The 22,399-nt window shown below is 38.1% G+C and overlaps 1 protein-coding gene across 1 annotated transcript; it reads left to right on the top strand.

Annotated features, from left to right (window-relative positions):
* Window positions 1–12,346: 12,346 nt before the first annotated feature.
* Window positions 12,347–16,363, top strand: LOC134641470 (extracellular calcium-sensing receptor-like). Its single transcript, XM_063493902.2, has 9 exons — window positions 12,347–12,456; window positions 12,761–13,055; window positions 13,197–13,283; window positions 13,509–13,778; window positions 14,021–14,233; window positions 14,317–14,592; window positions 14,915–15,139; window positions 15,242–15,365; window positions 15,453–16,363. The coding sequence occupies exons 1-9, from the start codon at window positions 12,347–12,349 to the stop codon at window positions 16,361–16,363; spliced, it is 2,511 nt and encodes an 836-aa protein (XP_063349972.1).
* The last annotated feature ends 6,036 nt before the right edge of the window (window positions 16,364–22,399 follow it).

The following is a 22,399-nucleotide window of genomic DNA, read 5'->3' on the forward strand; positions in this document are numbered from 1 at the left end:
TTTTTTCAACATGTAGTTGAAGTACAAAGTAATCATACTGGAACTTACAACTTTGCATGTAAGTAGTATTGACTCCATGATGTCTAGTATTGAAATTTAACCTCAGTTTAAAGGCACTAATTTTTTACTTTATTTAATAGGGAAAAAAACAATATTGTTCCCATAAATGTACATTGATTAGTGTTCAATTACATCTTCCAACAAATCTCTGCATTCTGAACATTCATGAAATCGAATTAATCCAGTTAAAATAGATAGATAGATAGAATTTATTTCAAACATGTAAATATAATTGAAATAACAACAGAAAGAAAAAAAAATCATCAAGTTTTCATGTATATATCTATGTCTACAGAATGCGTGTGCTCGAAAAGGAGTAGGATGAAGTTTACACTTTTTTTTTCCTACCCCCTTATTTCAAATTTCATTGCTTACAAATCCATATCCAGGATTCAACATTATTTGATCATATATGGTTAACTATGTACAAGTCTAACACAATGAACATACACAAATAAAACCATTTTCAGCACGTAAACCAGAACAACAACAAACTACATTTTTACATAAACTAATCACCCTGTCTATAACACCCGCTTAATCTCTGAGTTTATTTTATATCTGTGTGTCAAACACCTTAATGAACACTTAAGGTTGGGTTACTCAGGCCTTGATCTATAAAAAATGAGGACACAATGAGACAACTCAGTCACTGAGAGGAAGATTTCATATATTCATGCAATTTATTATTTTTGAACAATCGTGTGAATTTTTGTATTGATGTACTTGTCTTGATTTCATCTGTACAGGTGTTCCTCTGACTGTAATGCTCTGATATTTTACATTTGTCCTTACTACTGGCTTGCTGAACATAAGGATTCCTCTCAGGTCATGAGTATTTGGTCTTATTTGGAACAAGTTCTGAATGTTGTGGGGCAAAGATTTATTTGCTGCTTTGTACATTGTTTGCGCAGTTCTGAGGTCAACCAAATCTTTAAATTTGAGAATATTTAATTTGATAAAAAGTGGATTTGATGGTTCTCTTGAAGTAGCTTTATTTATTATCCTTATTGCTCTTTTTTGCAGAATGTATATTGGATGAGTGTGTGTCTTATACGTGTTTCCCCACACTTCCACACAGTATGTCATGTACGGCAATATAATAGAACAATAGAGAGTATATAATGATGTTTGATTTATGAGATCCTTAACCTTATAGAGAATTGCCAGAGACTTCGATATTTAGCCTTTGATATGAGTAATGTGGGGAATCCAGGATAGTTTGTGGTGTATTATCACACCAAGGAATTTTATTTCAGATACTCTGTCTAATTCGGTGTTATTTATTGTCAGTTTGCTGTTAGTAGAATATGTGCGATTCCCAAATATTATGAATTTTGTTTTGCTCAGGTTCAATGTTAATTTATTATGGTCAAACCAGGTCTTCAGATTATTTAATTCATTTTCTAGCTCATTCAGAAGTTGTTCCAAGTTACTTCCACAGCACAGTAAGTTTGTATCATCCGCAAATAATATTATTTTCAAAGACTTTGAAATAGCACATATCTCATTAATATACAATATGAAAAGCAGCCGCCCCAAAAAAAGATCCTTGGGGAACCCCACACATAACAGGTTTCAGTTCTGACTTCATGGCATTTATTTGGGTAAATTGTTTACGGTTTTTAAGATAACTGTTAACCCATGATAATGCCACCTCTCTGACCCCATATGTACACAGTTTGTTAAGTAAAAGGTTGTGATCAACTGTATCGAATGCTTTCTTTAAATCTAAACTCTTTAAATCTAAACTCCGACAGCATATTTTTTGTTTTCAATAGCAGTTGTTACTGTATCTAAAAACTCCATTAAAGCATGCGTTGTGGTCCTTTTGGGTCTAAATCCATACTGCTGTTCATAAAGTACATTGTTTTTTATGATAAAGTCATATAATCTATTGTAAAATATTTTTTCCAGTATCTTAGAGAACTGCGGTAGTAGAGAGATGGGCCGATAGTTTGTGAGAAGATGTTTATCTCCAGCTTTATATATTGGAACTACCTTTGCAATTTTCATCTTATCAGGAAATAAACCACTTTGTAATGACAGATTACAAATGTAGGTAAAAGCTTTCACAATACATCCAAAAATATCTTTAATTAAGTGCATATCAATGCCATCACAGTCAGTTGATTTCTTGGAGTTAAAGGATGTAACTACTAGTGATGTGCGGATCGATCCTGAAACATCGATTCCTTCGATACCAGTCATTTATGTTCTAGAATCGATTCTCACATTAAAATATCGATATTTTAGTAATTTAGGGTAAATTTGTAGTTTATCATTAACAGGAACACAGTGGAAAGAAACTATAACATTCGGATTGTCTCCATTCGAAGGAACTACTTCCTCTTCCGCCTTTCAAAGTCATGTGCGAAATACGGCTGTATAAATGTGTTGCAGTGACTTGGCGTGCGCACTCACAACAATGGCTGAGCGTAATTGGAGTCACGTGCAGACGTATTTTACCTCCACAAACAGCTGAGACGTGGTTTGCGATACATGTGGCAAAAAAGTGAGGTGTTGTGGCAACACCGCTAACCTTGTCCCTACCTCAGAGTAAATCATATCACAGAATATGACGAGCGTATGTTGAGGCGAACTGAAGAGGAGGAGAGGGACAGCACCTGTACAGGGACAGCACCTGTCCCTCTCCTGTACAATGTTCCCTCTAATGTTTCATGTGTCTGAGCGAACGCACAAGCTCCCTGAGCGATCCCTTGGACCACTGTGAGCAACAGCAGACGTGTGCACTGTGGTCACGCCATCATGTGTCTCCTCCTTTTTTGATTTTCTGTTCACAAAGCGAATTATTATAGATGGTTTTCCACTATTATTTTTTCGAGGTAGAGGATGGCAAGCTTCAATATCTTTACTATTAATGGTAATTCCCTTGTCACTAAAGAAATTGAGAGTTTCTTTAATCTGTCCCATCATATCCAAAAGCAATTTCTGTTGTTTGGAGATAGGAGAAAGCTCTCCTGACATGTAATTTAGAGATTTCTTAATCTCCTCCATCTCATCCTCGGAGACTACATAAGCACGGGCTCCAGTTTGCGGAAGTCATACTATTGGTATCATCTTGAATACAGTTGACATTTCTTTCAGCTAGTTGCATTTTATTATTTTGCTAGAGACCAGCACACATAGCATACCAAAGGAGCAGGAGATGATAACTCAAAAATCTCTGGCTAGGATAGAGGCAAATTTTAATTCATATCCACATCTGTGACAAAAAAAAATTGTATTTATCGAAGTACACAGTCAGAATTTTTATCAACTTGAGGAAAGCTTTTGACACAATTGACCAGGTAATATTTGATAAATTGGAAATGTATGCAATTACAAAGGTGAAGAGTGATTTGAACAATAAGCAATAACTTGTGAAGATAACGTTAATCAAAATATTTGAGCATTGGTTGTGGAGTCCCAAAGGGGTCAATATTGGGTCCGAAACTTCATCTTGAATGAAATGATGTAGAACTTTAGATATATTACAGTGTATTTTATTTGTGGATGATACATTTTATGTCATGGGGAAAATATACAGCGATTGCATTTGTCGCTAACCATCAGGAACCCTCACGTTAACTTTTATCGAGTGGAAAAAGTTAGCATTCATCCTCCAGCTTCACTGTGTTTATGTTATGCTAACATAGCTGTGTCGCTAGCGATCACGTAGCACATCATTATATACCAGCTAGTCCAACTTCAGTAAACATACAAAGTCACTGCTGTTTAGTTTTCTGTCTCCATTTATGTTGGAAGTGATAGCAGAGCTGTATGTTTTAATTTTTTCAGAAATCTCTCAGTCAGAACATGGTATATCATGTTTAGGTGGAAACTAGCGAGCTAACTTCCTGCTAACTTCTAACTCTGTTAAATTTAATAAATTCTGTTTTCATGGATGCCTAGATGTTAAACTTAATTGTTAAACCCGGTAAAGCAGCAACGCTGATCAAAGATGAAAGAATTTACAGTGTTCCCTTGTTTATTGCGGTAGTTACGTTCTAAAAATAACCCGCGATAGGTGAAATCTGCGAAGTAGCCAACTTAATTTTTTAAATTATTGTAGATGTTTTAAACCTGTAAAACCCCTCACTACGCACTTTATATAATTTTCTCAGACAGGCATGAACATTTTCACACTTTTCTCTCTTGTTTAAACACTCTCAAAGTTCAAACCTTCGTAGAAAAATAAGTCCAGTATTATAGAATGAAACCAAAGGCACCAGTGGTTGCTTTTGATCGTGCAAAACGTTTCATCGACATTGTTGTGTTTGTTGGGGAGAAAACTTACAAACATACAATAAAGCACTTCAGAGTCACACTGCTGGATCGAAGATTTATGTAAATTTAACAACGCATTCTGTATTGTACAGGACCACGGCACGAGATTGATTGACAATGGTCTACAGCCGATCAGGACGCAGAACACAATGCGCTGTCAAAAAAAAAAAAAAAAGCATGCAAAATTGCACAAAAAAAATCTGTGAAAGAGCAAGGACTGAGTTTTGGACCCAGATTCCTTCACGAGGGTCCTGACTACGGTAGCCGTAATGGTCCTGCAATCCATCGAATTTTGCGGCTTCGTAGCTTACCAAAGCCATACTAAACATTTTTGACAGATTTTTGAGCGCCTTGTACCACATAAAATTGGTTCGAAGTCAGTAAGCACAACCAGAATTCATACATAAGGCGCACCGGATTATAAGGCGTACTGTTGATTTTTTAGAAAATTAAAGGATTTTAAGTGTGCCTTATAGTGCGAAAAATATGGTAGAATGATTGTTTAATAAAACTAATTATCACTGTATTTTAAAAAAAATTACGACAATTTGAAATTCTTGGACTTACATGGATGTAAATGTGATGATAAATAACATAAGTAGCGATAGAGAGCATACCAGATTTTTTGTAGACTACAAAATCAGCTGGAAACTTCAAATAAAATCCGTACAATCAAAATGATCAAGAAGTATTTGTTGAATCATTTAAATAATATATCACTTCTAATACATTCATGTAATTCTATATTGGCATATTTAAATTATTGTGTAGGAGTGGAGAGACACTCCACACACCCAATACATACACAAACAAAAACATCTTCCTCTACTCTTCACCAATTTAACAAAATAAACTAGATCAAATTAAAACTTACCATTTTGCTGTCTGTCTCGAGTCTACATGGACATCTTCACCTTGCTGCACTCCTTCCTGGCTGAAGAATGAGTAATTATTATTAGTGCTGTCAAAATGAATGCGTTAACGCAAATTAATCTACCGTCACCTTCAACGCGATTAAAATTTTTAACGCAATTAACGCATCCGGGGTGCAGAATGACTCAAAATCCCTGAAATGTTTCTGTCAACGCATTTCGGGCAGTTTGTCCAAGTAGAGTTACCTTTACATATGCGCAAATGGGCAGTTTATCTGGTAGTGACGGGGAGCTGAACCAATCAACTCAATATGGAAGATAATAAATGCACATTGGCCCTCTCAAAGGGAAATTTGAGTATTAAAAAAAATAAAAAGACAGAACAGTCGACCGACATAAAAAACAAATATTATGCAATATTACGACATATTATGCACATTGTGCAAGAAGGAATTTTGTTTTCACCAAAGCACTTCCAGCTTAAAAATAAATGTTTACAGAGTTTTTTGTTAACATGAATGTTCAAGATGTTCAGTAAACATGTTAAGTGCGTATATTTTACCTTTTTTATCGAGTCTGTTTGGTCATGCAAAATGAAATGCTATTAATATAGAAAAAAAAGAATGATATTTAATTGTGATTAATCAAAATTAAGATAAACATTTTAATTGTTTGAGAGCACTAATATATATTAAATATTAGTTTATACTTACCTATTAGTATATATGTTTTTTTTTAAAAAAATTGTATTTCACAGGAGAGAAATACAGGAGAGAGAATTAAAAGATTGAAGAAAACTATTCAAATACTCTTTGAATTTAAGCATACATTCTTTGTGTTTACTCTGCATTTACTTCATTAAATTCCATAAATGTCAGTTACAAATTTAAATGTAAAGTTGAAAAAATGTAATTGCAACCAGGCTATTGATCAAGTAATTCCGATTAATCGCGACTAATTACAGAAAATTGTGAGACTAATTAGTTAAATTTTTTTAATCTATTGGCAGCACTAATTATTATTACTAATATAGATTACTAAATATCTACTACATTAAAAATACCTATTTATTGTTAGCTGACAATGACAAGTGGTTGAGGAATTTTTCAAACCACTTCTTTATGAAGACAATAAGGTTGGGCAATTGGACAAATACATCGACTATTGACAATTGGCTGAGCCTTTCACCCATCATTTTTACAAGAGCAACTTATTTATTTGCCCATGAGCAGTGACGGGAATATTGGCGTTACAAGTAACGGCGTTACTAACAGTGTTAATTTTTTCAGTAACGAGTAATCTAACTAACTACTATTCCTATTGTTACGATGCTGTTACCGTTACTAACAAGAAAATGCGGTGCGGTCGCATGTACTATTTTTCAACAAACAAACGGCTGAAGCTGTGTTCAGCTTACCGCACCTTAAATCTGTTGGACTGAAGTAGCTGTAAGTAATCTGGGCGCTACAGCTTTAAGCAGCTGCACACGCTCCCGTGGGCAGCAATCACCCTCTGGTAGACAATCACTTTTTGGCACAACACCTGGAGCTAGGGGCAAAACAATCGCATGAGTGCTGCTGTTTGGCTGAGGAAGAATATAGTAGTCGTGGGTAACACGACCACTTTAAGATGACAAAGCAACAAGGTGATATATACCAGTTTTTAAATTGTGTTGATAGGCCAGATAAAACCAGAGTCATGATAAACAATATATATGCAGTGTTTTTCCTGAATAGTTTCGCCACGTTTACTGTCTAAGGACAGCGCTAACAAGCACTCTCTGCTTATGACCAAAAAATAAAAAAACAAAACAAAACACAGCCTGTTCGTTTTGGTGGAAAAATGTACCTTGTCAACCAATCAAAAAATGATATGGCAACATGACATTTGGTTGTTTAGGAAGAGGGGGAAGTTTTAGGAGTGATGGCAAGAGAGAGAGAGAGAGAAAGAAAGACAGCAGAAAAAGAGAGAGAGCGAGTTTTGAGATGTGAGACATTTGTGACGTTTAGCATGTTTGGAGTGTGTAGTTAATGTGTTGTCTTCTGTAGTTAGCGTGTAGTGTTGTGGATAGTTTTGTGTTGTGTGCCAGAACAATGAGGCGACTACTGAATGAAAACAGGATGAGTGATACACCTGCTGCTGTTAGACATGCAGGTATCAGGCTTGTGATTCTCCTTTATAGTGGACAGAAATTAGTTTTTTGGAGTGGCACAAATAATTTGTGTGGCATCTTACTGAATGCAGAACACCTGATTGCTATATAAATAGTTTGAAATGGTTATTTTAAAAAAGGGGTAAAAGGTAAATGGCTGCAAACAACTTTGTTTGCAAAACTTGTGCATAGGATTTTAAAATTGACAATTTATATTTGCATTAAAAGTTATGAAATATGATTCAATAAGCATGTTTATGGTTGTTACAGTAAGAAATATAACTTTCTACTTGGATTTTATGTTTTTTGTCTGATTTTAGATCAATTGTGTTAATACAGTATGTCAAAATGACAACATAACTGTAAATTCAGAAATGTGAGGTTGTGCTGAAAAGAATGATAACAAATAAGGCAAAGTAAATAGTTTTTAAAGGTGAAATGTAGAGGTAAAATCAAAAGTAGTGAAAAATGGCCAATTATACCCTGGACCCCAGAGGGTTAAACATTTTTTTTAAGGTAACGCAGTAGTTACTTTTCAAGTAATTAATTACTTCTAGAATATTGTAACTCAGTTACTAACTCAGTTACTTTTTTGAAGAAGTAACTAGTAACTATAATTAATTACTTTTTCAAATAACTTGCCCAACACTGCCCATGAATAAATTTGCTAATAACGTTGGTTGAAGCTAAGAGAAGCAGTTACGGAAAAAAATTATAGCGCTGTTTTAACGGCACCCTCTTCCAGCTGCGAACAAATGCACCCTCCTCAGAGTGCAAATGCAGTGATTCATTTACTCAAACTCATAACAGAAACAAAGAAAGACAGTAGCCTATGTTCAGAAAAAAACAAAAACGTATTTAAATTTTAAAAAAAAAACAACACAATGGTATGGAGGGAAACAAAGAGAAACTGGCTTCTTTGTTCCACTATAACCGTGTTTACAGGCCGTTCCAGTGTTTATCTGTCTTACACTCTTGACCAAACAACAAGTACAAAATTAAAGAAAAAGTAAGTTAAAAATCAAAATGTCTCTTCCAGTGAACATTAAACAAAAATCTCAGATGGAAAGTTAAGTCTTTTGTGTTATTATTTATTTATCTCAAATAAATAAATAAATGAATTAATAATCCAAAACGTAGCTGTATTAATACTGAAACAAACAAGAAAAGAAGGTAAAATATTCCCTCCACACAAAACGTATATAAATTCTAAATGCGCAAGTCAGTCCATGCAGGATTACATTGCTCCGCCCATCAAAAAGTCACCTGCGTGAATATATTGCCTATCGTCATTTATTAGACTGACGATTGTGGGTTGGAAATTTGGGTTGGGTTGGACCACTGTTAATTCTATGAGTGGTTTCAGTCTCAGTAGAAACAGTCTCAGACACACAGAAAACATTCATAACATCACTGTCCTTGACAGATCTGTTAACAAATGGATTTGGACCAATAACACCTACTGAATCCGTAGGACAAGTCATGGTGTACTCAGATACTAAACATGCAGGCTCGATTAAGCCCTATCCGTCAGAGACTGGTTCAGGGCCTACATGCACCAAAACATCTGTGGTGTTCAAACTACAATTGTCAACTTGACAGTGATGTAATTCAAAATAATTCTGTTTCAAATTAACATGATAAATATCTAAATGAACAAAGGAAACACTGGTGAGTTCAGAATAAGCGTGGTTATTCGGTGGTTCAACTAACAAAGAGACAGATAATTCAGGTCCTTCACCAGCTATCCCTGATTCACTGTTTATAACCCAGGTGCTGTCAGCTTGGAAGGGCACCAGGCAGACATAACAAAATTGTCAATTCTTCCATCTCCAATCTATGCTGTTACCCTCACCTATGTTCATGATGATCTGGGTATTAACCAAAAGAATGAGACTGCAGATACAAGTGGTGGAAATGAGTGTTTGGCATGTTTGCGGTCTGGGGTTAAGGGGCAGTGCCGAGCAGACTGACAGGGAAGCTGAACCCAAGATGCTAATCATGCTCTTCTTATTTCACTGATGCCAGGACAGGGAACTGGGCAGTGTGTGTGTGGCAAGCAGAAGATGTGGCAGCTGAAAAGCTAAAAAGAGAGCAAATAAACAGTATAAATATATAGTTTCACTGGCAATACTAAATGTTTTGTGTCCTTCCCAACTACAGGGTGTCCTGGGCTCTCCTTTAGAGATTCTGTGAGGAGCCCAGTCATTCAGGAGGGACTCAGGGTAGAGCTGCTTCTCCTCCATATTGAAAGGGGCCACTGTGGCTGGTTTGGGAATCAGAATGGGAGGCCTCCTTGGTGAGGTGTTCCAGGCATGTCCTATCAGCGTGAGGCCGCAGGACAGACCCCAGACACAATACAGAGATTATATACTTTGGGGAAAATGATTACTGGATTCACTGCTAAAATTAAGTTTCCTCAGTCCCAAAGTAATGAATATTTTCATATTTTTTGTTAGTTTGATTTTAAAAGAGAGAAACAGACTATCAACCAAAAGTCCAGAAAACACATGGAAATTTGAGGAAATTTGTCCCACTCATCTTTATAGGAATTCTCTAAATCCTTTAGCTTCAGAGGTTTCAACTTTCTCCACATTTTCTCTAGAACTTAGGTCTGGAGAGTGGCTAAGACACTTCATGTCAACAGATGTGCCCACGGACCACATCCTAATTATCAGAAAAACAGTCCCAAAACACACACACACACACACACACACACACAGCCATGCTTGAATGTGGGGATGGTAATCAATATCAGTACCAGGCGTCAGTATCCCCACAGATGAGCTAGAGAAGGTGGAAAAGGGAGGGTCTTATTTTCTATGCTGAAACTGTTGCACCCAATCTTCGCTTCTGACAAAAATTGGATGGTTGGCTGGATGGTGCTCAAATGTGTGTATACATATATATATATATATATATATATATATATATATATATATATATATATATATCAAACACCCAGCTCGCCCCTGCGGGCAGTTTATCCTTCAAGCTCGGGTCCTCTACCAGAGGCCTGGGAGCTTGAGGGTCCTGCGCAGTATCTTAGCTGTTCCCAGGACTGTGCTCTTTTGGACAGAGATCTCCGATGTTGTTCCCGGGATCTGCTGGAGCCACTCGCCTAGCTTGGGAGTCACTGCACCTAGTGCTCCGATTACCACGGGGACCACTGTTACCTTCACCCTCCACATCCTCTCGAGCGCTTCTCTGATATATATATATATATATACATGTACATATATATATATATATATATATATATATATATATATATATATATATATATATATATATATACGACACATCAAAACGAACGATAGTAAAACTACGGGAGGACACTTCATAGGCAACTGTTTTACTCTGTGATGATTAGCTTACCCCGGTGGCATTTCTGAGTTTCCCTGCTGCCATCAAAACAATTTCTTGTGTATGTTCTGACTCCTGCTTAAACTAGGCTTTCTTTGTCTAAGCTTGTCCTCACAGCTTTGGTTTCTGTGCCTGAGCTGGTCCGAGTATATATTGAAATACAGCAGTCCACAATAAGTGGTTTGGTGCTGCAGTTTCACATCCCCACATCCTTTCCAGCTCCAGAATGTGAGCCGCCTGACATCATATTGATGCCTTTTCCTCGACCTTTCTACTGCCTTGATTCGAGAAACACTGCTCTCTCCACTGGCAACTTGGAGAGAGTCTTGCCTCCTCTACTTAAAAATGAGACACCAGAAGGGTTCACTCTGATTGCTAGTCCTCTGGGCCACTTAATCTGTAACCATGTGCCCTGCCTTGTTGTTGTCAGTCTTCGCCTAAATCACCACCTTGGCTGACTGAGTGCATCTGGTTTGGCTTCAGATGGGCTTTCATTTCCACTACTGAACAACTGCTCGACTTCCAGAGAGGTTTCTTAGCCCAGTTCTGCCTACAGGCTGTGCCCCTAAACTTGGCCATCCTTTGGACTGTCACTCAATTCTGCTTTGCCCTCAGGACACTCTTCCCCATCCACTAACTTTTCCAGTCTCCTCTTGTCTTTTGCAGTCAGCTTCCTACCCATGCACTGGGTAGGAATAACTGTTTTATTTTCTGTTTCAGCTCAATTTTAGAGTTGAAGCTTTTAATATGGCTTTTTTGAACACGAACCTGTAACATTCCCTGTTCAGGCGCCAGTTTGTAACAGCAGTCTGCTGAGGAAGAAGCGGCTAGCAGGTCCAGCGGGGATGTGGTGCGGAGATTAGCCGGATAACTCGAGGCCAGTCAGTTAAATCGAACAACAGACCTTTATTTGATGTCAGCAACATAAGACCATACAAGCCAGGTCTCCATGGCTCTACATACATTTGCAGGGATGGGTAGGCGCCCGTGCCAGCCCGTTACAATGGTTAGGTCTCTCGGAACAGATACACAAGCAGCATGTAATGGCTACCACACTATACTCACACACCCACTAGGAGACTCCCCCAACTACTACAATAGTACGGTAAACCCCCCTAGTGGTGCTATAACACAATAAGGGTTGTTATAAACCTTGGTATAAATTAAATAAGATTTTATGTGACTTGGTCTTCATTCTTCCTTTATGACACTTATAAACACAAAAATAAATAAACAAAACACAAAAATGTTACTCGTAAGTGATTTTTTGCTGATAACTAATTAACTCACAGTAGTAAATAATTAAGTTACTGGATAGAAAAACAAAATGTCTCAAATGACAAGTCTTTTAGGCCCCACCCATACTCACCCTTCTTCCTTAATGGGTGGTGTGCAAGATTAAACAACACAAAATGTCAATAAAAGAAAATGACATAGAAATAAAACCTAATGACTGGGATCAGTGATTCAGAAAGCTGTCATGTGCTCAACGTTGAGAACCAATTTGCTCTTGCTTGTTTTGCTGTCTTGCTACTTTTCCTCAGTCATATGCTCTTCTCAGTTTTCCCTCTCATGTCAGTTACAGGGACAGTTTGATCTAAATGGGATGTACAAGACTGGAGATGTGGTTCTAGGGGGTCTGTTTCAAATCCACTTCTTTTCAAGTGTTGCTATTCAGTCTTTTACTTCACAACCACAACAGCCTACTTGCAGTGGGTAAGTATGACAGGAAAACAGCATAGAAAAAGAAAAAAAGAAATGAAAATTATTGTAATGGAAATATGAGCTTTTAATTCATGCCTAAGGTAACTGTACTTTTCAGTTTAAAATCGTTCAGGATGAATGCATGTATCTTGAATGATGAATTTATGTTTGTTCATCAAAATATCCTGTTAACTGTTATTCAGTTTCTTTATTTGTCTATAAAAATAAGTAATTTTGCCACATGTAAAATATCTTAGATGAATATATATCTTGATGAAAATGTATTTTTTCAATAATTAACTTTTTCTTGTCTTAGTGTTTATGCCCTAGGATTTAAGCTTGCACAAACCATGGCCTTTGCTATTGATGAAATCAACAGAAACTCAGACCTGCTACCAAATGTGACTCTGGGATATACTCTGTATGATAGCTGCCAAGAACTTGGAATTGGATTCCGTGCAGCATTGTCATTAGCCAATAGTCAAGAAGAGAAAATTATATTAAATGATACATGTTCTGGAAATCCTCCTGTCATAGGGATTGTGGGGGATCCGTCCTCTACACCTTCTATTGCCATCTCCAACGTCTTAGGTTTGTACAGAGTACCTATGGTAAGTTTTCTGCTTGACCATGTAACAGTTTTCTTTGATTGTTTTCATTTAATAGCAAATGTAGAGCCACTTGTATAAAACAATGCATGACAAAGTTAACAAATGTTGGATATCACTGCACATAGTCTCTATTTTTAACAGGTGAGTTATTTTGCCACATGTTCCTGCCTGAGTGACCATCAAAAGTATCCATCCTTCTTTAGGACGATACCAAGTGATGCTTTCCAGGTGAAAATCTCTCAAAAAAATTAAAATGGAAAAGCTAATGAATTCTGGTTAAAGAAATTACCTGCTTTGCAACAATATGCTTACAACGACGCAAAACGTTTTTTCAGTTGCAATTTTTTTATATGAAAAAACCTAAATTGTGACCATGAAGCTGTGGTGTGCATTGGAAACTGATGCAAAAATAATCGTGTGGAAAATTGTTCTTCTTTCTGCATTTACACTTAGGTACGTGCTATGATCCAGATTCTAAAACACTTTGGCTGGACTTGGGTAGGTCTGCTTGTCACTGATGATGATTATGGACTTCATGCAGCCAGATCCTTTCAGTCTGAGCTGAGTCTTTCGGGTGAATCTTGCCTGGCATACACTGAGGTTTTGCCCTGGAACAAAGACACAGATGAACTCAGGAGGATCGTTGATGTGATGAAAACCTCTACAGCTCGAGTTGTCATTGTCTTTGAACATTACAGTCGCGTGATAAATCTTATGGAAGAGGTTTGGCTTTACAAATCTTTAATTATTACTAGTTTCATAGGTCTGAATCACAAAAGTATATTGTGTAAAACGTGTATTACATCCTATTTGAATGAGTACAGAAAACCAGTCAAGCAGAATTTATTTGAAGATGAATAGTGACTTCAGTGGCATGATAATGTCACTAAAGAAGTTGTAGTTACAATATCACTTCACAGATGGTGTAGGTGTATGTATGCAATTAGGTGTAATCTAATTCACAGGTAGTGAGGCAAAATCTAACTGGCCTACAGTGGATGGCCAGTGAAAGCTGGACAGTAACAGTACCTGATGTGCTCCAAACACCTCAGCTTATGCCATACCTGGGTGGTACACTGGGCATCGCTATTCGTCAAGGAGAAATACCAGGGCTCAGGGAATTCCTGTTACAAATACGTCCTGATCTACATCACAACAACAGCTATGGAAATAGCATGGTGGGAGTTTAACTTTTTAATATGGTAGTTGGAAGAATCGTATATTTTCATGATGTGTAAAAAACAATATTAAAATATTTCAGGTGAACCAGTTTTGGGAATTTGCATTTCAGTGCAGATTTGCACCAGCTCCAGCAGGCTGGCTGGAAGGTGGAGGTGCAATATGTACTGGACAGGAAGATCTAGAAAATGTGGACAATGAGTTCTTGGAAATTTCCAACCTGCGGCCTGAGTATAATGTGTACAAAGCTGTTTATGCACTGGCATATTCCCTTGATGACATGCTGCGGTGCAAGCCAGGAAGAGGGCCTTTCAGTGGGAACAGCTGTGCCACTTTGCAGTCACTGAAGCCATGGCAGGTGTGATATCATTTTACACTCTGTTTATAAATTATTTGCTTTATAATCACTTTCAGGATAGAATTTACCACAGAATTTAACATGTAGGATTAAATACAATGTGATAATATTAACTATGAAAAAGCTGGAGTGAGCTAAACAGATTTTCCGCACTCCCAAAACAAAATTAGCAGTTGATATATTTAGATCAGAGGCATGTATGGATGAATCATTACTAGTGATGTAATATTCTATTTGATTATTTAATACTGGATGCCATACTGGGTTACTTTTCACCTCAGTGTCAAAAGTAATTTATTTATTATACTTTCCTTTTTAACAGCTGGTTTATTACTTGGAAAGAGTGAACTTCACCACTCCATTTGGTGATCAAGTGTCATTTGATGAGAATGGTGATGTGGAGCCAATTTATGATGTGATGAACTGGTTGTGGCTCCCCGATGGAAGCACTAAAGTTCAAAGTGTGGGTGAGGTTAAGGGGTCAGGTGAAGGTGAAGAACTCATACTTGATGAAAAAAGAATCTTCTGGAACTTTGAATCGAAAAAGGTTTGATACGATTTTTAAAAGTTAACTTTTGGCATATGTCCAGTATATATCAGTGTAAAAGCTAATTAACTAATAGCTAAGCTATTTAATTTCATCCTATAGCCACCTCGATCAGTATGTAGTGAGAGCTGTCCTCCTGGTACCCACATGGTGAGAGAGAAGGGGAAACCCCAATGCTGTTTTGACTGCATCCCTTGTTCTGAAGGAAAAATCACTAATAAGACCAGTATGTATTTTTCTTTTTGCATGACATATTTAATTTCATTATTATGAAGAAAAATATGCATTTCACCAATGTTCCCTTTTGTATCAGACTCCTTGGAGTGTACCAGTTGTCCAGAGGATTTTTGGTCAAACCCCCAGCGTGATCTGTGTATTCCTAAGAAGACAGAGTTTCTCTCGTATCATGAGCCTCTGGGCATTTGTTTGACGGCAACCTCATTACTGGGAACACTTATATGTGCTGTTGTTCTAGGGATCTTTATCTACCATCGCAGAACACCTATAGTTCGTGCCAACAATTCAGAACTTAGTTTCCAGCTATTGTTGTCACTTAAGTTATGTTTCCTTTGTTCGTTGCTGTTTATCGGACGACCCAGGCTGTGGACATGCCAACTCAGGCATGCAGCATTTGGGATCAGCTTTGTGCTGTGTGTCTCATGCATCCTGGTAAAAACCATGGTTGTTCTGGCTGTGTTCAAAGCCTCCAAGCCAGGAGGGGGAGCCAGTCTGAAGTGGTTTGGTGCAATGCAGCAGAGAGGAACAGTTGTATTTCTGACATCTATTCAGGCGGCTATCTGCACTACCTGGCTTGTCACTTCCTCTCCAACTCCACATAAAAACACCCAATACCACAATGATAAGATAGTGTATGAGTGTGCAGTTGGGTCCACTGTTGGTTTTGCAGTGTTATTGGGCTATATTGGCAAGCTGGCTATCCTCAGTTTTCTAATTGCATTCCTGGTGAGGAATCTCCCTGATAGTTTTAATGAGGCCAAGCTCATCACATTCAGCATGCTGATCTTCTGTGCTGTGTGGGTGGCCTTTGTTCCTGCTTATATTAGCTCACCAGGAAAACTTGCAGATGCAGTAGAGGTATTTGCCATCCTGGCTTCAAGTTTTGGACTCTTGATCACACTGTTTGGTCCCAAATGTTACATAATCCTGTTGAGACCAGAGATGAACACAAAGAAAGCTGTTATGGGTCGTGGCGTTGAGTCATAAACAGTTCACTAATTTCAAAAGAAAGAAAAGAGAATAATTTCTCTCTCCAGTTTTTGCTTCAGACAGAAAAAACTGTTTATTTAAATAAATGTAATATTCCTTTTAAATCCTTTTAAATCTCTGTGCTGATGTCACATGACTGCAAATGTACAATTATGTTGATTCATTCACAAGTCACTAATATGTAATTACTGACTCTGTGATGCTTACTGGTGAAATTTAACCCCAATTTAAACATACAGATTGTTGATTTTATTTTTTGTTCTTTTATTTAAAAAAAATATTGTTCCTTTAAATGTATACTGAGTAGGGTTTAATTACATCATCCAACAAATTTCTGCATCCTCAGGAAATTTGAATTAATCCATTAAAAATACAAAGGAGGTAGATCTTCCCCTTCACCAGCTTGAATACAGTTGACATCTTTTTCACCTAATTGCATTTTATGTAAATTGCTAGAGACTGGGCACAAAGTCTAACTAGAAGAAGATTTTTGACACATTTGACCAGATATTATTTGATAAACTGGAAAGGTATGCGATTAGAGAGGTGGCATTGAAATGGGTAAAGAGTTATTTAACAAACAAGTGACAACTTATGAATCACACCAATGCTCAATCATCTAAATTTCTGAGCAATGGTTGTCCCACAGAGTCCCATCTGCGTGAATATTTGGCCCAAAACTCATGATCTTGTGTGAATGTGATGATAATTAGCGTTAAAATGGAGACTATACCAGATTACATTTTTTATTATTTTGTAGACTACAAAATGAACTGGAAGCTTAAAATAAAATATGTGCAATCAAATTTATCTAGAAGTATTTGTTGAATCATTTAAATCATAGATCACTTCATATACTGCATGACACAGGAGCCAAGGGGACACAAGAGAGTACACATGAAAGCCTAACACAACAACGACGCGACACAGAAGACATGACACTCAAGGGAAACATGGCATGACACATAGGGAGGGAAACATGGGAACAGAAGAGGGAAACAAGACAGAAGGACTGACACAAACACACAGAAACACAGACACACAGCGAGGGACACACAATAAAGACACAAGGAGAGTTTAAATGTACGGGAAAATAAAATAGAATAAACTACTAAATGAATCTTAAATAATAAACCAGAATACAAAATGACAACAAAACATCAGAAATTCAAAAAGCTGGGTTACAATGTCCCAGAACCATGACAACCTTGCAATATAAAGTGTCTTCAGTTGACTGTTTGTTGGCGCTGTATAAATAAAACGGATTTTAACTGAGTTGAACAGAATTGAATTGAAAATTGAATTAAAAATCAACTGTGAATAAACATTTGCATCATTTAACTTGTAATGCTGTGTGTGCCGGGTCCTTTGTCAAAGACAGTGTTGGGAAGGTTACCTTTAAAATGTACTCCACTACAGATTACAGAATACATGCCCCAAAATGTATTTTGTAACGTATTCCGTTACGTTATTCAATGAGAGTAACGTATTCTGAATACTTTGGCTTACTTTACCAACTAGATTTTTAAATCTTAATATAAAATGAGTAACAGTAGGGTGGACATTAGGTAAGGCTGCACTTTCTGCAGCGATCTCGTATAGAAAACTATTCCGTGTATATAAAAGACAAGTTTGTACACTTCCAACTCCCTTCTGTGTCCAGTCTTGTCGCTGTGTTTTGTCCCAAGCCTGTCTCTGTGATGGACAGGCTTGGGATTCCCAAGCATATAGTTAGGGTCTGCTGGGAGCATTTGGCAGTAATGGCACTTTACAAGATCTTTAATCCCTACAGCAAAATTTCAACAATCTTGATCTTGATCAACAATCTTTCATACCTCCATTGTTGAAGTTGCTTCACTAAGCTCTAGCTCCAAGTTAGTTGCTACCTGTCCACTATCCATCGATAGTGGAGATTGGACAACAAAGGTGAAGGGCTTTGAGAGCTTGTTTAATATCGTCAGCAAGTCAGATTCATTCTTAATAGGATTTGGACTTTGCCAGGGACACAGATTTGTATGGACAAGTGGAAGAAGGTTCTTGCTTTGGTCATTTCAGGCTTTTGTTTCTACTTTCTGCAGATGATGTGGTTCTGTTGGCCTCATTAGGTTGTGGTCTCAGCTCATACTGGGGTGGTTGTCAGCATTGCAGCAAAATTTGAAGTGGAAGGAATGAGAATCAACTCCTCCAAGTTAGAGGCAATGGTTTTCAGCTGACAATCCCTGAAGTGTTCAATCTAAGTAAGGGACGAGTTGCTGCCAAAAGTGGAGGAGTTTAATATCTTGGGGTCTTGTTCAAGAGTGTGGACTCACCCTGTCTATGACTAGTGATAGACAGATTGGGGTCATGTCTGCAGCTATTGTGGCACTCCATTGGTGATGAAGAGAGTGGAGAAAGACAGCAAACCTGTTGATTTTGCAAGTCAATCTATGCTGTGACCCTTACCTATGTTCATGAAGATCTGGGTATTGACCAAAAGAATGAGGCTACGTCCACACGTACACGGGTATTTTTGAAAACGGAGATTTTCCGTTTTCGTTTGTTTTTTTAAAATCCCGTCCACACGTCAAAGCCAAAAATGAAGGAAAACGCTGCTAGGAACATGCCAAAGCAGCAGGTGGCACTATATTCCTATCCGTGTAGAAATGTTGGCCAATCAGAAGTCTATAAGCCTGGGTGGGAAAGACTAAACAAAGATGGCGCATAGAAGCAGAACTGAGTCCTATGTTTGGAGGGACAGTAACTGTGTGTGTATATGTAAGCATAAACACTGCAGAGAGTAAAATTAGCAGTAATGGTATTTTGTGTAAGTCCGCCATTGTAGAAATTCATTTCACCGAAACAATAACCTGGCGCACAGTGTGACGTCAAAAAATGCGCACACCTTTGACGCTGTGTTTTCTCCGTTTTTCTCGTCCACACGTAAACGCAAAAATGGAGTTTTCAAAAATATCCACCCTGGCAGGAATTTTTAAAAATCTCCGTTTTCAGTAACCGAAAACGCCGTTTACGTGTGGACGAAAGGTGCAAATGCATAGAAAAATCTGTTTTTTTCAAAAATACCCGGGTATGTGTGGACGTAGCCTGAGTCTGCAGATACAAATGGTGAAAATAAGTTTCCTCCAAAGGGGGGCTGTCCTGTCCTTTAGAGATTGGGTGAGGATTCTAGTCATTCAAGAGGGACTCAGCCTAGAGCTGCTTCTCACCCACATCGAAATGAGCCAGTTTGACTGGTTTAGGAATCTGAATAGGATGCCTCCTTGGTGAGGTGTTAAAGGCATGTTCAGAAAGAGGCCCCAGGGAAGACTCAGGATACACTACAGAGTTTATATACTTTGGGGGAAATACTTATTTGAATCATACTGAATTTGTAAGTTTGCTCTCTTCCAAAGAAGTGAGCAAACTTACAATCCAGAAAACACATTACTTGAAAGTCATAAATTGATTTGCATGTCACTGAGTGAAAAAAGTATTTGATCCCCATGACTTAGGTCTTGGTGGAAAAACCCTTGTTGGCAATCAAAATAGTACAATGTAGTCAGTCACCGGGTTTGCACACATGTCATGAGGGATTTTGCCTCACTCATCTTCACAGGAATTCTCTAAATCATGGCTACTGAACTAAGAAGTTAGTTGGGCCAGATTTCAAACCGAGGAATTTATCTGGGCCAGATATTTTTTTGCAGCCAGTAAGCAGCAGATCATGATCGATTTCAAACCCACACAACTATATTGAAAAACAAGTAATTTTTTTATTCCTTTTCCCCCTGTAAATCTGGTGACCTCTCACAAATGCACACCAAAAGGTCCATTTAAAAAAAGGGAGCTATAACTAAACTATTTTTTTGTACATTTGAAATAATAATAAAAAAAAAACATTTTGATAATTCCCTTTCAAATTAAAATAAATATTTTGCTGACCACTCATTTTTCCTGCCATGGATGGAGCCCCATCCGTCACAAGTATACAGACACGCTTCCTATCCAGACCATTTTCCTCAAAAAGAGCTGAAATCTTCTCAAACATTATTTCGCCAGCTGTGTGTCCCTCTAACGGTAGTAAGCGAGCAATTTCCAACTTTTTCAGAATCTGTGATAGGCCTTTTCTTCTTCGCCAAGAAGCAAACACGAAGGGAAGCTGCTGCATCTCTCTCTTGGGCTGTACAGGACCCTCACCATGGTAGTACAACTCCGGTTGTAAGATTATTAAACTCGCAATTAAACTGTACTTTTGCAGCCCTCTCCTGAGATTGCTCTGGAAAGTTTGTGTAGAAAGTCTGGTGTTTGTCATTGTGGTGCCTGCGTAAGTACTGCAACACACTCACTGCAAATTAAACACATAGGTTTGGCATTTGGATTTGGCGGTAAAATGAATAAGTATTTGTCAGTCCAGGCAGGGTTAAACCGACGGTTTTCATTGTCAAATTTACGCGTTTGGACTGAGAAAGACATGCTGTTGTCACATCATATATTACGGTGATTGTTTAATATGTTTACATCACGGTGCATTGTGGGTTAAATATTGCTAGGCTACTAGGAGTGTTGCATTCACAGTCTACACTACTGTAGGAATTTTAAATTTTTTTAATTAATTAATTAATTAATTTTTTGCGTTTTCTCTGTGTTTCTGCCAGGACCACAGGCAGGGCCACTCGCAGGTTGCTTCTGGGCCGCACGTGGCCTGCGGGCCGCCATTTGAATAGGCTTGCTCTAAATGCTTTAGGTTCAGAGGTTTCAGCTTTCTCCACATTTTCTCTAGAACTTATTCTGGAGAGTGGCTAAGACACTTCTTGACCTTAACCCTCAAGACTCAACCAATGTGTCTACACACCATATCTTCTTAGCAGAGAAACACCCCAAATTTATAATGTTTCCACAGCTATGGTTGAATGTGGGGGGTGGTAGAATTTCGTGGTAGCATTTGGTGGAAGCATCACTGTCCTTTTTTGACACATTGCTGAGCTGCTCCATGTTTTCTCTGCGGCAGGTGCCCAAAACTGGGAATGTACGTTTAATATACGTTTAAGCTAGCTAGCCCTGAGATTGTGTATCCTGAGTTTTTTTCTGGTACACAAGCTACCCTCTCCTGTGACTGGGTGTCCTGATCCTGTGCTGGCTACTCCAGGAACTCTTTCAGAGTTTCATAAGTCAAATGTATTTCTATTGCACTTTTAGAAATATGCTTTAAAACAATGTGAGTTCCCAGTCTTCCACAGACAACTCTTTTACTGTGTGATGATTAGCTTACGCCTGTGCGAATCCCCCCTTTTTGCTGTCTCCCCTGTAGCAGTTTCCCTGCTGCCAACTCATTGAAACTATTTCTTGTGTCTTTTGTGTACTGGCTAAATTTGGGCCTTCTTTGTTTGAGGTTGTCCTTATAGCCTAAGTTTCTATGCCTGAGCTGGCCCCAAGATAATCTCGAATAATACCACAATATTTCAGGCTCAGGTTGTGTTCCCACAGTCTTACATCCCGACATCCTTACCAACATTAGAACCTGAGCTGCCTGGAAAAATCTTTGTACTTTGTATTTGACCTCAGCGGTCTGGCCACTTTTCAGCCTTGTTTACTCTTCCCGGTTTGAAGCTGGGCTACAGAACTATTGGGTTCACTTTCCATCCTTGCCACTAGAGTGATTCCCATTTACTGTTGACCACCAGGTTGATCTCACTGGGATAACCCCCATAAAAAGATATGCCTTCTCTGCTAGCCACAAGTTTAACCACGTGAATGGACACGTCCATCACTTACGTGTAACTCTGCCTTCACATCAGGCCACTTACCTATGCTGTTTTGCTGTGAGCCTTTCTACTGCTTGACCACTCGAAACACTGCTCTCTCCACTGGCCACAAGTGTTGCCTCCAGAGCTTAAAAATCAGCCACCAGAACGTTTCATCCTCATTGCTAGTCCTCTGCTAGACCACTTTATCTGTAGCCATGTGCCCTGCCTTGCCATTGACGGTCTGTCGCACTCAACACTTGGCTGCCTGAGTGCATCTGGTTTAGCTTCAAATGGCTTTTCATCACTACTACTG

This window comes from Pelmatolapia mariae, linkage group LG14, assembly GCF_036321145.2.
Source record: "Pelmatolapia mariae isolate MD_Pm_ZW linkage group LG14, Pm_UMD_F_2, whole genome shotgun sequence".
In the NCBI taxonomy this organism is placed as follows: Eukaryota; Metazoa; Chordata; class Actinopteri; order Cichliformes; family Cichlidae; genus Pelmatolapia; species Pelmatolapia mariae.

Excerpts from the sequence above, each read along its gene's own strand:
- LOC134641470 (XM_063493902.2), top strand. The coding sequence starts at position 12,347 with ATGTACAAGACTGGAGATGTGGTTCTAGGGGGTCTGTTTCAAATCCAC. Across the intron at positions 13,284-13,508 it reads TACCAAGTGATGCTTTCCAG|GTACGTGCTATGATCCAGAT; the intron begins GTGAAAATCTCT and ends ATTTACACTTAG. Across the intron at positions 13,779-14,020 it reads TGATAAATCTTATGGAAGAG|GTAGTGAGGCAAAATCTAAC; the intron begins GTTTGGCTTTAC and ends TCTAATTCACAG.